This window comes from Mustela nigripes, chromosome 5 (assembly GCF_022355385.1).
Source record: "Mustela nigripes isolate SB6536 chromosome 5, MUSNIG.SB6536, whole genome shotgun sequence".
Classification (NCBI taxonomy): domain Eukaryota; kingdom Metazoa; phylum Chordata; class Mammalia; order Carnivora; family Mustelidae; genus Mustela; species Mustela nigripes.
Window position 1 is genome coordinate 93811510 of NC_081561.1, and position 17829 is coordinate 93829338.

Below are 17829 nucleotides of genomic sequence, written 5' to 3' on the forward strand. Positions count from 1 at the left end.
ACAGACATTTTTCTAAATACACCATCACAGTCTATTGTTAAGAGAGAAATTCTCCACTTACATGACACGTGAACAGCAGGCTCCCTGCAAATTGATGATGATATATGGTAAGCGTCAATTCCCTGAAAATACAATGCACTTTAGGTAATTCATTCAAAAAATTATAGTGTATGTGAAAAACAAGTAAGGACAATTACTGCTGTGTTTTAATGATGCGGAGGATCAGTCAGTGACATTCCTTTGAACCAGAAGGGTAGTTCAGAGAAAACAAAGGCAGCTCGCTATGTGTCTTTGCCTTGATTATTGATCTGGCACAAAACGCTGTCATGAAATTATAAACCACTCCCCCTGGAGTAACTAATCTTTGTAGGTCTGCAGTAAGCATTTGGCAGGTAATCATAGAGATAAAGTATGTTACAGAGAGCTGGCTGCTTTAACCACGGCGGGAAGTTAAAGTGGTGTTAAAATTCATCAGGCACCAACTCTCTTCTCAACAACCTTCTGGGTCAGAATTCTTGCATATTCCTCTGGGCCTCTATCAAAGTCTAAGAAAGCATATCTATGCACATAGCCCCACTTCTAATTATTTGTGGGTGATAGGAAACATGCTTTCTTTTACATATGTAAAAGAGTTCCATGATTTAATGTTATTATGGTCCATTTTGAGTTCCTGTCAATGGTTTATCCCTTATAAAGTACCTCTAGTTTTATGTTGCTGTGTTTGGACTGAGCTAATGGGTTAGACTGGATTTTGCAGAAATACAAGAGCTATTTGTAAATATTCTATTCATCTCTGACCTATTTAATTTGTATTTAACATAGTATTTTCTGGTTGGCAATATAGAGTCTTATTCATTACAAAAACAATATCATAGAATTATATGGCATTGGCATCTTAATTCCACTTTCATAATTGACTTCTTATTAATACAGTTAATATCTATAACTTGACAAAATACCATACATAAAAAAGTATACCTTGAGGCATATTAGAGAATTTCATATCCTTCAGCCTTTTCCTTAGAATTCATGTGCCAAGTGGTAAACTAGAAGCCTAGACTAGAAGCCTCTAATGTTCTAAACAGAGCCTGGGGTTTAAATATTAGGTCATAAGGTTTACTACCATGCCTGTACCACCTAAGAATGAGATATACTATGGATTTTAATTTAGGGTTCATCTTCCTGGGTCACTATAAATTGATATTTTATGTTGATATTTTAAGTAGCCAATAGCCCAAGTAGATCACAATACTATCTGTCCCAATGTTGCAACTATTGGGATTTCTTGAGTGGCATATTGCCTTTTATGCAGGGTCTCCCAGCAGCATTTCTTGAAAGAATCAAATTCTTATTTTCTAAGGCCCCAATAAGAACTCATGGCTAGTGAGACTTTGGCCAATCAATATGTGTCACAGAAACTGAAAGAGTACTTTTTAAGATTAATGTCAAGCGCATATAGGAAAAGAATTCTTAGCAGAATCTGTTGATAAAACAAATACAGGGTGCAGACTTTATGCAAATGTGCTTGGATGTCAACTACTCTCTTCAACTTGTAAAGCACATATTTATAGAAATAAGAATGCTCAGTATAGAGGATTAGTCTTACAGTTTTATAGGACTCAGTAGTCCCATAAGAAGGACTTCCTTGAGAGGTCACAGGGCTGATCTGAATCTATTAAAATTGTATTCAGAAATGAAACATAAGCAATATACTCTAGTTGGCCAAATTATTTCTCATGGAGCATGGGTTAACAATTCTGAAATAACTGTACATGCACCAAGGTTGAACAAATAAATAAGAGCATGGTAGATGGTAGAAGCCAAGTTTGCCACAGTTGGAGTAGGAAGTTACAGACAAGCAAAGGGGGAAAACTGGAATAGACCATGTGGTAATGGAATCGAGTTGGAGGCTTTACACGAATTCAAGTTTAACAGTTTTTATTTATCAATTTATCAATATTGATAAATATCTGTATTTATCAATACATATATTGATAAGCTTACATAGAAATAATTATATGTGTATATATTTAAATGTGGACTGGTATACATATATTTCCCAACTCAGTGGGCTGAAGCAATAATACCCAGATAGTATACCCAGTGTCCAGGTCTTGGTTTCTAATACCATTCTCCAATAAAAAGGATTAGGATTCCTTTGTAGAAATAAACAGTTGTAGGGCTGGGGCAGGAAATGCCAAGATGAGCCTAGAGCATCCTGCAGTGCCAGAAAGTAAGGAAGTGCTTAAAAAACAAAACAAGTTATATGTTAAAGGGACGCTAGACTCAACTGAAAGACTATCAAAGCCCAAAGAGCTTTCCTAAAGCTGAACAATTTAAGCAACAAAATAAGCAATATAATATTGAATTATAACCCAGAGTTTAAAATATACTCACAAGTCCATGTTTATATACATAAATTATATACATATATAAATTATATTATGTTATATATATAAATTATATACATATATAAATAAATTATATATATATTAAGTTAAAAAAATAAATGGGGAAGAAGAGATAAATCTATACAGAAGAATTCCCAAAATACTATGCCCTGCTCTCAAGAAGGTGGAGAAAAATTTCCCATCCACTAGGTGTGGGATACACTTAGTGACTTTCTTTCAAAGAGCACAACATTAAAAGGGTATAAAAAGAGAAACCTGGTAAATACTATCTTAGCCAGGTGATCAGTGTTAATATCATCAGTAATGTGTCAATGTGTTCATATGTTAATATTAATATGTTGTACTGAGAAAGACACTTCACCTCTGTGGTCTTTCTCCCAAAACCTATGATCCCAGTCTGACTATGAGAAATACATCTGCCAAACTCAACTTTAGGAACTTTCTACAAAATTTCTGACCAGAAGTTCTAAAAACTGTCAAGGTCGTCAGAAATAAGGGAAATTCAAGAGTTGTCACAACTGAGAGGTGCCTAAGGAGACAATATAAATGAATGAAATGTGATATCCTGAATGAAATCCTGGAACAGAAAAAGGAGAACTGATGAAATATGAAAAAAAATACAGAGTTCAGTTAATACTAATGTACCAATCTTGGCTTATTAATTGTGGCAAATGTAACACAGCAATATGAAATATTCACAACAGGAGAAACTGGGTGCAGAGTACATAAGAAGTCCCTGATAAAAATGTGCAAATTTTCTTTAAAACTTCTCTAAAATACAAACTTTGTTTTTTAAAAAATGTGCAAGAATTACATCAAACCTGGCCCAGCATCACATACAGAGACAACATGATCAAATGCTTGCTACGTGACAGGAATTTAATTAGATGCTTTACATGTATTATCCATCTTACCATGACTTATGAAATCAGTGATATTACTCTATCTGGCTTACTCACAGAAAAATCCAGGAACTAGTGGGTTGAATGACTTGTCCAAGATCACACAGCTGGATAGTGGTGGTAACTCGACTGACACCCAGCTGGTGTGACTCCAGAGTTCTCATTCTTAAGTATTATGTCTCTCTGTCTCTCACTTAGCTGTAATCCAATAGTGATATTTTACTCAGCAGGTTCATGGAAAGATGTGTATTTGCCACCACAGGAATAAATGTTTGTGTGTGCAAAATAAAATATGCCCTTGCTTATAGATTATATAATCTTATTATAAAGAGGACTTCCACACATTTCATCACATTGTGAGGTCACCATAGTTCATTTCACATGGAAGGTGTAGATATACCGGCAAAATATTTTGCATGTCTCTTTCATATAGATGTTCCATTCATTACTACATAGGGAAAGTTAAAAAGCAACAGACAAAATTATTTGGAAAGAAAAACATCACTAAGAATCAATATACTAGATTCTATGACACTCAGACTGACCTAGTCACAAGAAACTATGAACTAACTATGAACTGATTTACTAAGGTTTTATCTGTGTTCCCAGACTACTCCAAGGTCAATCCTTCTGGGCACAATTGTTTGTGTGCTTAGCTGGGAGTGTACCTTAGTTCCTGGGGAAATAATCATGGAGATTAACTTAAAAATCTAATTAAATAAGAGCCCTTGAGGCAGGCATATAGTCTTGGTTGGTAATAACAGTTTGGAAGTCACAGGATAAGAACAAACTTAGAGAAGGCTCTTAATATACCACAAGGAACTCTCTCATGTAGCATATATGTGCCTGTCTGTCACTGTCGTTAACCTGGACTGCTAACCTAAATTATTAGGGTTAGGTCTTTGCAAACTGACCTTGCTCAATCTCATCAAATCACACTCATCAAAAAATGCATTTGAGGACCATATGGAATTTAGCATCGCTGGGCCAATATTTCTGTTGACTGTGGGACTTTTTAAGTGTTTTATGGGAATTTTGCTTTCTAGGATGCCAGGTGTTACACCATTTTTGGATGATGCCTTGATCATGGGATTCAGTTCTACTGAAGTAATTGGGCAATGTATCAAGATTTTTCCCTCATGGCTTCTATTTATTTTTAGATGAGGGTATATGAGACAAGCACAAATGTGTTCAACATGATGCTCTGTCTCCACCTATTTCTTGTTCATTGTACCCAAAGTAGACTTTTTCTCTAGTGAAATAAAGCTAATTATTTTTCATTAGGACTTGGAATTTAGATGAGGTACAAGTGCCTGACTACCCTTAATGTATCTGATTCTCAAAAAGATAGAAACAAGTATCCACCTCTAGAGAGAAGGAAGAACACAGAAACCTTGACATCCACTGAGGTTCAAAATTGAGACAGCAGATAAAATGGGCAGGGTTAGTCATAACCAAGGCTAGATTGAAGGAATGAAGGTTAGATAACTGAAATTCATCATAAAGGTAGGACAAGTCTAAGCTGATATGCAAGATTTATACCAAAGCCTGTGTAATTTGAGGATAATCCTAGCTTCAGGTGTAAAATTGAGTGATAGTAGAACTCTTTCTGACCATGTGTGTGTGTGTGTGTGTGCACATGTGTGCGTACTTGCACATGCTTGGGGTTAAATAGATACATTTGTGCATTCAAAGTACTGTACTGTCTTGAAGCCTGATATGCTGCAACATTCTTCAAATGAACATAAAAAAGGCGAAGCCTCCTTCTGATTAACACAAGGCATGCTGAGTCGTCACAGTACTCTGGATGAGTTTAGAAACATGGCATTAGTCCCTCTTCGCTGATTTCTTCGATAACTAGAAACAAAAAGGCAACGGTGGGGATGAATTCCACCCTTAACTAGGGATGAGAAAGTCAATGTAGAGGGGCACCTGAAGGTTCAGAAGGTTAAACATCTGACTCTTAATTTTAGCTTAGGTCATGAACTCAGGGCCCTGAGATCAGGTCCTTCCTCAGGCTCTGTTCTGGGCATGGAGCCTGGTTAAGATCTGCTCTCTCAACCTCTGCCCCTCCGTGCTGTACTCCTTCTCTCTTTCTCTCCGTCTTTCTTAAATAAATAAATAAAAATCCAATATAGAGATTAGTTTGCTGAGAAATGAGCATTGGAACCAAAGCTTATATATTCATCCTGTATATGTTCAGAAATATTTGGGAAGGATAAAGCAGGGAAGAGATTAAGCAGCATGACACGGTCACATTGATCAAATATGACAGCTGCTTCTAGTGGGGAGGTCAATAGGAAACCCATTAAAAGCCTCTTCTCAAGAATATTTGGCATTGATATTCCAGTTGTGCCCCCTCAAAGTTCACAGAACTTTTATGTGAAGGCAGCAATGATTTCGCTTTCCTCCATAACTGCTGAATCAGAATTACCAGATATGTCTGCAACTGCTTATATAGACTAGAACAGCATAAAAATATACTGGTGTATTTTTTCAAGTTATATTAGTCCAGGGGAAAATTCTTGTTTTGTGTACCAAGGGATACTGTGGTTTATTGGTGAATTTCCATTGCCCCTGGCTTCCTTGAATGTGATAAAGATACAAGTTTTAGAAGCTCAGATTAGCTTGTATACAAAGAGTAAGGATAGCTGGGGGCCATTGTGTTGCCAGAAATGCACGGCAACATATCCCCTATTTCTACTGCCAATTGAAAAGTCACCAACATATTGTCAGAATAGACCCTACCTGCAGTAGAAACACACCTTACCTGTTTATGCAGTAATAAGAGTTATTTAGACAGTTGTCTTCTATATTATCTCAATGTTTCTCATAGTGAATGACTGACAGCTCAGGAGAAGGATCATGACTTAACTGAGGCTTGACTATTATTGATGGTGACTAGAATACACTTGAGGACATTCAAAAGGAAACCTAATGTGATGACTATAAGCTATTACTTGAGAAGACTGAATTTAACCCAATATAGATGAAGTGTCTGTTTAATACATTAGTCAAATTAGGAGTACTTAACATCTGTAGAAATAAAATAAACTGTGTATAAATGGGGAAAATGAAGGTTGGGAAGTTCAGGCAATTATTTCAGTCTGAAGCAGTAAGTGAGAAAGTGTTTCAAATCTCTTAAAAGATAGAACCAAAGTTCTGTTCCATTTTAAGCTTGTGAACTGAGGATTGTAGGAGGAGAGCTGTTCAAGGCTCATATCCACCCAATTATCTGAGGGAAGGAAGATGTTAGTACCTGGAATAATAGGAATTTATAATATCTTTTAAAAAATAAAATTTTAATGATAATGCAAGCTTATGTATTTATTTAACAGAATAAGAATTTAATACCGTAGTGACTACATTCTCAGTTTGAAAATCACTCAGCCGTCCATGGTACGCATTCCATATGCATTACATATGTTGGACTCCGTGCTGTTTGTATATTTTAAAGAGTCAAATTTTGTGTGACTCAACTCTAAGGATGAGAATTTAGAAAAGGAATCAATCACTGTAAAATTCTAGGCAGGCTTCATGCAGGAGATTGGATACAGACTGCTGTTAAGCAGGTGTAAGACACTGAGTAAAGAAAGAAAGAAGAAGAGGCTTCCTGCATAGCAATATTGACAGAGGTACAAATACACAGTATGGAGGAAACAGTAAAAACCCAAGCCTTGGGGCGCCTGGGTGGCTCAGTGGGTTAAAGCTCCTGCCTTTGGCTCAGGTCATGGTCCCAGGATGCTCAGCAGGGAGCCTGCTTCCTCCTCTCTCTCTGCCTGCTTCTCTGCCTACTTGTGATCTCCGTCTGTCAAATAAATAAATAAATAAAATATTACAAAAAAAAAAAAAAAGCCCAAGCCTTTATAATAACCTGGCTAATAAAGATACCAATAATACTAGTTACCATTTATTGAACTTTAAATAGCCAGTCAGAGAGTTTTAGACAAAGTAATAAGCCAAAGGGAGTCCCGGCAGGCTTTCAATACAGAAGGCTCACGCTTCTTTCTGGCACCATCACTCCTTCTTAGGCCTTATTTTCTAGATGGTTGCCTAGCCCTCCGTGACTGTTTTCAACAGGCATAAGCTCAGGGTCTTATTCTAACTCAGTGACACTCATGAGGTCCTGAGGAAGATAGGTGAACTTAGACTTACCATAGAAGCTGCTAGGGAAGGTACTCAGACAGGTATTAGACTGAGCAAATGATAAAGCCAAGAGCTCAAGAATAGGAGGAATAAAGATGATTCTTGTTGAGTTGAGGGATGTAGCAGATACTATTTCCCAGAACACCTTTCCCAGCCAGAATACTCATAGCCCTGATATGTTGATAACAACTCCCAGCTAAACCCTTCTATGGAGAATTGCTCTCACACAACCTGGAAATTCCTCACCAGGAAGGCTGCACCTCCCTCACCACTTCTGTCCCCCAGAGGTTCTTGGAAAAATGACTGACTGACTCTAAAGTTCAAAAACTGGTTCTCTTGCTAATTCTGTGGTCAATCTGTATTCCAGAGCATACTTGTGGGATCTTTTCTCCAGCTGAGAAATAGCTAGCTTATTACCCAGCCTTATCCTGATTCCCTCCCTTTCTTCCTCATGAGAACACAACTCAATAAATCAGTAGCAAAAGAATCTTTGCCTTAGGTTTTACTTCTCGGGAACTCAAGCTAGATAAGATTTGTGGCCTGGAATCTACTACACCCTAGTTAATAGACTCAAGATTCTATAAACCTTTCCAACTTTTCCACTCCACATCAGATTTGATTGTGAGGCACTTTTCTCAACTACTATCAGCATTGGACCCTTTCAAGGTATCTGCTAAAATGAAAATTCCTGGGCTGTATCATAAATCCACTAAAAAAGCATCACCATTGTTGAGGCTCAGAGTACCCTGGGAGAGTCTCACACACTTTAAAGATTAATAGTGATATTCCAGGGCTTGGAGTAATAAGAAGTTTATTGATGAAAATCAATTAGGTGGGGCAAATGGACCACAGGAGTTGGGCACCAGGCTGAAGCAGAAGTTGAGGGTTGAATGCATAGTGATCACAATGTAATACAAATAAGAGGAAACTTAGTAGTGAAAGCAACTTTCCCAGAGAGGGATTCAGAACTTAGATATATCTACCAGGGAATTATGTTTTATGTATTTTTCTGTCACTTCCTTGACCCTTAAGATTCCGCCTTATAAAGTAGAGATAGTGAGACCTTCTACCTAACAACTTACATGCATGTCATGGAGATAGACCAAAACAATGTCCTAGGTGCTTTAAACCAGTTGGAAGAAAGGACATTACATAAATACAAATTTTAACACCATTGGTAACTTCCTGGCTGAGTTTCAAAACCACAGTCAAGTTTTGAAACCTCATAATATTCATGAAGCTATAATGAAGTTCAAGAGGCTTCAGATTTAATCTTCAAAATGTCAGTCAATGAAAGGGAAGGCAGATAGTACCTACAAGAATAAGTCTGCATAATGAATAAGTTTCTCATTAAATTTTGGTTGAATTTCTAAGGGAAAAACATTTCAAATGAAGAAAAATTCTGTATACAGGAATTCAAGAAAGAATGAGGGACGGTCATATATCACCAGGACCATGTAATAGTCTTGGGCTAAGAGAAAATACAGTTGTCAAAACAAAGGCTTCAAGCTTATGGTGATTTATTAGTGGGAAACCATGAAACCATTGCACACTAATAGCATGTGAAGATGTGGGCAATGACACATTGGTGCTTTCTAGCATACAAAACCACTGCAGTACAGCATACCCTCTTTCCTTAGGACTGTTCCACATCCAGCCAGATATAAGCTGGTGGGAAGCATGTATGAGAGAGAATAGCAGATTTTCATTCTGGTCTTAGCTTATTTATGTTGATTCTTATTTAATGCATCTGTAACTCAGTAACAAATTCTGGCTTTGAAATCTCCATATATACTCAGGAAAAAAATAGGGCCAGCTTTCTAGACATCGTTTGAGAAAATTTACATGACATTTGGCGTTGCGTGGCTATGTATAGGTAGTCAATGTTTCTGGGTCCAGCTTCATCAGCTTACAAAATAATTTGGATTCTAATTATGCCCAGATGTTTATATTACAGATAATCCATAGGTGGAGAACAGGGCCACTCAGTTATAGATGGCTGTTGCTGGCATTTAGCAAAGAGGACTAAAGAGTCCAACTTTCTGGTCACTGGTTTTCACCTTCTCGTTTCCCAAACCTCACACAAGTAATTAGGGTCAGATGTACCTGTGCATTTCACTTCTTTACTTCTGTTCATTCTTGTTAGAAATCCTAATTAGCAGTGAAATGGTTGAAGGAGAAGTGAGCCAAAGAGAGGAAGAGAAAAATCAGTCTGAAGAACTAAAATTTTAAAACAAGAACGGGTGATCTGAGCATTGGAACCAAAGACACAATGTGTCTTTCTGGACTGTGTGTGTGTGTGTGTATGTGTGTGTGTCTTTCTAGACTTGAAGGAAATAAATACTGGAAAGGTAAAGAATGAATCCGTGATTATTTTCTTGAACTCAGTTAAAAAAAATATGACCAGTAATAAAACATGGATACAAGAATTAGCTCCTCAGGATTTAGGCTTTTGTCTTTGGATTCTTCAGATTCATTCACAGCCATTGCAGCCATTGTTTGCACCCATATGAGGATGAGTTTAACTCCCTTCTGGGGAGCAACACATCCTCAATGACAGCACGGGTCCTCGTCAGGAAACCAGAGTCTCTCCTACCAGCTGAATTCTACCCATGACACCAGAAGATTTAGCATCTATGTTTGCCCACATTATCAAGAAATGTAGTACAATCTATTTCTAATTCCTTTCCTGACCATTGTCCCAAATAATGTATAGAGAAAAATATTAAGGTTTAGGGAAGCATGGCTGTCAATGAGAAACCTTTTTTTTTTTTTCTCCCTATTTGGTAATCTAGAAAATAGATCCTATAACTGAGAACTGTAACAGGGATGGGGAGAAACACTTGTCACTCATATCAAGTGAGAATCCACAATAAGTAAGCACATATTCGAGGCATATCAGTGTCTGTTAAATGCCAGGAGCTACTCCTCTGAGAGATCACATTCCAAGCCTATTAGATGGCAGGGGTAACCAAGATCATTCAAATGAAATAAAAAAATGTTTTTTAAGAAGACAATATGCTCTGAAAATAGATAAAAAGTAATAGCTTTTAACTTTTTGTGGTAAGCACAATGGCCCCCTGCAGGTGTCAAAATCTCTGCAACCTTTGAATGTTATGTTACATGGCAAAGATACTTTGCAGAGATAATTAAGGTTAAAGGCCCTTAAAAATAAGGGGATTTTTTCTGGATTATCCAGATGACCCAATCTAAACCACATGAGCTTAGATGCAGAAAAATGTGGCAAAAGGATATGTTGGAGAGATTTAAAGCATGAGAAGTACTCTACTCCTCTTTGTCAGAGTGTCCATATGGACAGTGTGAAAAAGTATGTAGAAAACTTATAGGAATAACTGCTGGCTGACAGGTAACAGAGAGACAGGGACCCCTGTACTACAGCTACAAAGAACATAATTCAGCCAACAACTTACATGAATTTGGTAACGATTCATCTCCAGATTCTTATGAGATGCTACACGAGAGAACTGAGCCAAGCTATACTGAGCCCTCTAACCTACAGAACTATGTGATGATAAGTGGGTATTATTTTAAGCTGGTAACTGTGATCATTAGTCAAGGCTGATACACATGGTATACTAGCCTCCATCCACCTACAGAAAGTAGATAAGAGACCCCATGGAGAAGACAACTAGCTTTCATAAAATCAAGCATCACAATAAATACTGTAGTGATCTAAGGAATATTTAAGAAATGAAGAAATATTTATTTATCTGAAATGTTAACTGGACAGTGTGCTGTCTCCACTCTACTTCCGTGATCTTTTCTGATTTCCAAGTCATCAGAGACACTGAAGACCTGCTTTTCAACCAACCTGCTGACTTTAAGGCCATCCTTCAAAGGCAGTTGTTGCCCAGACTTTATTTTTTTACTCCCATCATCTCAACTAGACTATAAACTTCTTTGTGCACAAATAATCAGTCTATTAACTTTTTGTACCCCTTAGCATGGCATTATGCATTCACACAGTATTAGGGATACAATAGCACAAATAAATATCTGATAGATTTATTTATATTTAACCCCAAATAGGTGATGGATCCTGCCTTGTTACAGAATATATGTATTAAGCCCTCTTTGCTCTGGTCAAAACATCAAGAAATTTTAAATAAAGCAGCATTGTAAAATAAAATAATTAATAGAGTGGAAATAATAGCAGGTTAACAATGTAGTGTTTAGATGTGGGTAAGAGATGGAAACAAATAAGAAGAAAAAATATTTTTTTAAAATCCAAGATAAAATTGAGATTTTAGGAAAACAACATAGCTATAACATATAAGGGTTGGTTATGTATGATATGAAATTTATAATGTAAAAAAGATAAGTGAGGATGCCTGTGTGGCTCATTAAGCATCTGCCTTCTGCTCAGGTCATGATACCAGGGTCCTGGGATCAAGTCTTGCACAGGCTGCTTGCTCAGCAGGGGAGCCTTTTTCTCCCTCTGCTTGTGCTCTCTCTCTGTCTCTCACACACACAAACAAATAAATAAAATCTTTTTAAAATATGTTTAAAATATAACATTTTAGGGATGACTGGGTGGTATAGTCAGTTAAGCATGTGTCTCTTGGTTTGGGCTCAGGTTGCGATCTCAAGTTTGTGAGATTAAGCCCCACGTCAGGCTCCATACTCAACTTGGAGTCTGCTTAGGATTCTCTTTCCCTCTCCTTCTGCCTCTCCCAATGATGCGCTCACTCTCTCTCTCAAATAAATAAATAAATCTTTAAAAAAATAATTTTTTAGAAATGTTATATTTCATCTTAAGCTCAACATCAAAGTCAAAGCTCTTTACCATTTCTTCCAAACACTCCTACCTTGCCTCATTTCTCTGCTACTCCGTAGCAGGAAACTTAGTGTCCAGTGGCCTACTAGGCTGGAACAAAGAGGTCAGGTGGCTGGGGGTTCAAGGAGCCCCCTATTGTTCTCAGTTCCCATCAACGGCTGAACTCATGACCTTTCCCAGCTTCTAGCACCTGGAGCATACATAGCATAGATCCCTCACTATTGGTCAGGGTGGTGGAAGGAAAGCCCCCCAAAGAGAGAAGTTATTTTCTGGAACTAGGTACAAAATCTCTGAATTATGCCAGTGATGTGTTTCAAATCTATTTTGTTTTATTATCTGTTTTCAACCAAATCCAACTGGGTTCTGAATTTCTTTTTTTTTTTTTTTGAAGGTTAAGCAAGCTTTATTTCACACCAAGCATCGAGAATCAACCTGACCAGCCAGGGCCATCTCTTGAAAAGAGGCAACCCCTCCCAGCCTCACAGACTAACTTTTATAGAGTAAAGGCCATGTGGTTGAGCCTGGCCACACACAGGTGGCCAATTAAATTATAATTCACCCTATAGTAGCTATTTGAACTAGCTTATCACTCTGGTCAGAATTGGTGCCCAAAAGGCAGGGCCCACATTCTTGGGTGGTTACGGAGGTGCTTTTCTGATTGGATGTCTCCACCTGGCTTGACTCATCCTTGTATTCTGGGCTCTGTTACCTCCCCCTGACCTGGCCTCCCCAATGTGGCGGGGAAAAGGGCCTGGGGGCCCACCAGAGTACTGTCGTGCACAATAGGGATGCTATAAAAGTTTGCTCAACTGGTCCCCATGGATGACTTCCCTAAAATCAGCAATTGCAGGCCCCCTTGTTTTATAATAATGTTACTTTTTGGCCCCTGCATTATAAATGCCCTAATGTCATTTGTATAGAAAAATTAGGGTTCTGAATTTCTTATCCATGCATAACTCCAAAAGCTTAGACTTCTGATATGGTGCTCATATCTAACTTTATACTGTTCTTGGGAAACTTGCTAGGCAATTGTGAAACTTTGGTCACTGTGACTTAGGTAGAAATGATTGCAGTGTTTTAAAAATTCATGGGTAAAGGTTAAAGGCTAAAATTAAATGTGTAGTATGACTTTTCCATCAAGAAACAATTTACCTGAGTTTCTAATAATCAGAAAATCTGATTCAGTTATTTGTATACTGTCAACCATATATAAGGAGAGATTCTTAGTACCTAGTTTTTTTTAATCTGGTTTTTTTTTTTTTTTTTTTTTTTTTTGGCCCTAGAGATCATAAAATTAGTGGAATCATCGAAAGAAAATAACAGGGTTTAGGTAATACACAAACTGAGTTATTTTAGATTGTGAATTGTCATAGAGGATATAAAAAACACTTTTTTAGTACTGTGATATAGGGAGACTTTTAATATAAGTCTCTGTGAACCAAGACAGAATGAGTTATTTTCACTGCTCCTTAAGGATTTCCTTGCAATATTTGAAAGTTCTTTATCTTTGCCTCTATGGAGTGTGTTTCATATGTTATGAAACCATTATTGAGTTCAGAAAATAAAATTGAATAAACTATTTGTAGATAGAACTAGAACTAGTTACATGTATAAGGCTAGAACAAGTGGACTTGGCTTTTCCTTCCTCTAAGACCAAATGCTGAAAAGCATTTGAGGATTAAACATGCACTCCTAGACCTCATTATCACAACCCTGTTAGCAGTCTGTTTTGTGTTGCAGGCAATGAAAGCTTAGAAGAAAACTATGTCCAGGACAGTAAGATGGGGTTTGTCATCAATGCCATCTACGCCATGGCTCATGGGCTGCAGAACATGCACCACGCCCTCTGCCCAGGCCATGTGGGCCTCTGTGATGCCATGAAGCCCATCGACGGCAGCAAACTCCTGGACTTCCTCATCAAGTCCACGTTCATCGGTGTGTCTGGAGAGGAGGTGTGGTTTGATGAGAAAGGGGATGCTCCTGGAAGGTAAAGCAGTCTTTTCTATAATGTGTTTGAATAACCATATGGTCCTCTCTGAGCTGAAAAGACGGCAACTCTGGTCCCTTTGGTTTCATGGTTCCCAGGTGTTATAAGGATAGATACAACTAGAAAGGTCAAAAGATGGAGCTAATCTTAGATGGAAATTATGTTATAAAACATTGAAAACTTATTGGTGAACACCCACAATCCTGTATTCTTCCAGTGCCACCCTCTTATCCAGCTATTACCCTGGTCCTTCCCTCAGAACACATGGGACCTCCTACAAGCCCAAGAAATGGAAGAAATTATACCTGAGTAGCAGGCTCCTCCCTGGCAGTTCCAGCACCAGATCAGCATCTTTCTGATTGATTGGTCCCAAGGCCATGCTGGTTGTGTAATATTTTAATAAGAGCTTAATATATGGGGCTCCTCGGTAACTCAGTTTGTTACATGTCAGCCTTTAGCTCAGGTCATGATCCTGGGGTCCTGGGAATGAGTCCCGCATTGAGTCCTGCATTGGGCTCCCTGTTCAGCAAGGAGACTGGATCTCCCTCTTCAGCCCCTCCTTCCTGCTCATGCTCTTTCTGTATGTGTGTGTGTGTGTGTGTGTGTGTGTGTGTGTAATAAATAAAGAAATGAATCTTTAAAAAAGAGTAAAAGCTTACTATATGAAGAGAACCAAGTCCTCCTCATGTATCCTGTTTCCTCAGGCTAACTTATGTTTCTGCTAACATGTGTCTTGAAACAAAAAAGAAAAGAGTTTTCTTTCTGCTGTCAACTCTCTATGGTTTCCAAAGAATTATTCAGGAAGCAAAGAAAAATGAAACCTAACAAATATATATGTTTTTCCCCAAGTCATTTTATACACACTCTGTTCTGCAATAGCTGCTTTTATGATATGTTAGCTCACATGTGACTGATAGAGAATGATGTCAGTTTAAAGAGCAGTTGTGTTCGTTCATATGAATTTTTCTAGGCAAGGGATAATCAGAATCGTGGGAAAAGATTAAAGTCTGCTAAAGGAAAGAAAAAGGCCCTCAGCTTGGCTGCTATACAGTATGCCCACAATCTTGGTTGTTTTTTGTTGTTTTTTTTTCCCCTTCTCATAAGCCCTGTTATCTTCCAGTATATGATTTTACGGAATGAGAAATTTTAGGAAAGCATATGTTGTGTTAAAATGGAACATCAAATCATTTAATCCTCATTGCTATAGGCATATCATTATCCTCTTTTACAGATGATAAACTGAGTGTCAGAGAAACTAAGAAACTCACCTAAATTCATGCAGAGAGTCGCTGGTAGAGGCAATGCCATCTAAATCTGACGCTTATAATCTTTTTGCCACATCACGCTGCCTTTTAGCTAATCCTAAAATTAGGCAAAGATGCTGGCAGCCTGCTTAATGTCATTTCAAAGATACTGTTAGAGACTATCTGACCCTAAGTAATTCTCAACATATCTCTTCCTTCATATAAGCTTAAAGTTTTGTGTGCCGTGCTCAGACAACGTTCAGACAATGACGAATTTATCCGATTCCTTCCAGGCTGCCAGTTAGGTAGGAGGAGATGTAGATCCAAATGTGAGTGGGGTGGATTGAATAATTTAGGGCCTGGGGATGTGGAAATCTTCCAGGTGCTGGGCACTCTGGGAAACAGTACCAGCAGGAACAAATGAACCTGAGATTCAAAACACTGAGCACTCTCTCCTTCAAGCCCATGGTTGTCATCCTGGGTTCCACTGGAAACTAGGCTCCCTAAACTGTAAGATTTGGAATAGGAACCTTCCTTCATGATTCTCTAAGGCAATGTACACAGTGTGCACTCTACAGGACCAGATGCCTTTTAGACGCTCCATACATACGAGTTTCCTCCTGCTCTCTTTATTTGCAAGTTATCCAAAATATAGGCACATAGTTTTAGCTTGTTTTTCCTCCACGTGTAATTACATGTTCAAATTATGAGCTTTCCCCTGGGTTCCTTTTCAAGGATCATTTCCTCATGCTTGAAACTGGTCAGCTTAATCTGCGCTCAGCTTCTGTTTTAACCACCTCCCTCTGCTCGCATGCCCTCTCATACCACCATGCATGCTCTTGGTCCCTCTTGTGATTATTTTAGTTAATCATCATGCAGCATAAACTGAGTGCATCGAGAGGATGCTATACAATTGTAATGTACAGCATGAGGATATTCCAAATAAATGCCAACATGCTGAGGAGGGACTCTGGGGTCAAGAGAAAAGAGCAGTGTTCATTAACACACATAGCACAGGGGAAGGCTTCTGTTTAGTGTCTCAGTTTTTTCCCTTGGTATCTTTCAGTATTTTTGTCCTCTGGCTTTTGGAGCTTTTTAAAAACGTGTTTTCATGCCAAAATGTTATGAATTTTTCAGTTTCTAAATGCTAATAAAGTGTGAACTGATTTCTCCTATTGAAGAGCAAATGAGGATTGAAATAAGACTTAGAAAACTTGATGTGAGGGTGCCTGGGTGGCTCAGTGGGTTAAGTATCTGCCTTCGGCTCAGGTCATGATCCCAGGGCCTGCCATGGCATCAGGCTCCCTGCTCAGTGGGAAGCCTGCTTTACCCTCTCCCATTGACCCTGCTTGTATTCCCTCTCTCACTGTGTTTCCTTCTGTCAAATAAATAAATAAAATCTTTTTTAAAAAGGAAACTTGATGTGGTTTTGGAATATAGGTGAGATTCAGTGGGGTGAGGTATGGAGCCCATGACAAGAAAAAATTCTTCAAATGTCTCTGGTGCAAAATGGTAGTTTTATTAAAGCGTGGGGACAGGACCCATGGGCAGAAAAAGCTACTGCCCAGGCTTTGTGAGGGGTAGCTGATTATATACTATGGGGTTGGGGACTATAAGGGAAAGTGAGGTTTAGAAAGGATTTTCTTATGTTAAAGAAGACTCACAGGATACCAGAGGCCTTGCCTTTTTCAAGTTAAGGTTGTTTTTCCCTCTAGCAAGGCATTAACATAAGTTAGTTGGGAGCTTCCAGGAGGAACATTGCACTCTGCCCACTTCAAGTATCTGTCAATGGACTGCAGGCTATAAGGACATATAATTATATCTAAATTTCCTTCTGGAAGCTAGGCTATTGACAGAAATGCTTTGTTCTCATAGATTGCTAGAACGTTTGTAACTGGAAGAGACTCATGTCTTACAGGACTGTGATCTCTATAGGTTAACTAATTGCTTTTTCTTAGCTTTAGGGCAGGCAGTAGTGCCTGAGGAATGCCACATACATCCCATCTTGGGGAGGGGTATTGTGGGTTGTCAGCTTCTACCTTGTCCTCAGTTTGCCTTCTGTTTCCTCATCAAACTGATTTATAGGAAAAAGATACTATAAAGCCAGCATTGCACCAAAGTCTTCAGTGAAAATATTTAAGGAGAGTCAACAACAAAATGGGGTACAACATAAAAATTAAAGGAAATGAAAAAGGAAATTATTCACCAAACATTCACAATAGGTTCTATAACCATGACTTTAACATGCAAAGTTTTGGAGATGTAGATTAGCATCACTGATCCTCAAGATGTGTAGGAGCCATCTGCACGCGGTTAATAGCCACTTGGGTATCCCTCAGAA

At 38.3% G+C, this 17829-nt stretch overlaps 1 protein-coding gene across 6 annotated transcripts in view; it reads left to right on the top strand.

The window, feature by feature from the left end:
* The window catches only part of GRM1 (glutamate metabotropic receptor 1), a 408193-nt gene that overhangs the window by 323432 nt on the left and 66932 nt on the right, over window positions 1-17829 (top strand). For all 6 annotated transcript variants that reach the window (XM_059400900.1, XM_059400899.1, XM_059400898.1 and 3 more), the window contains exon 5: window positions 13998-14244. In XM_059400900.1, the coding sequence (XP_059256883.1) occupies window positions 13998-14244 (247 nt within the window). The remainder of the gene's footprint in view (window positions 1-13997; window positions 14245-17829) is intronic.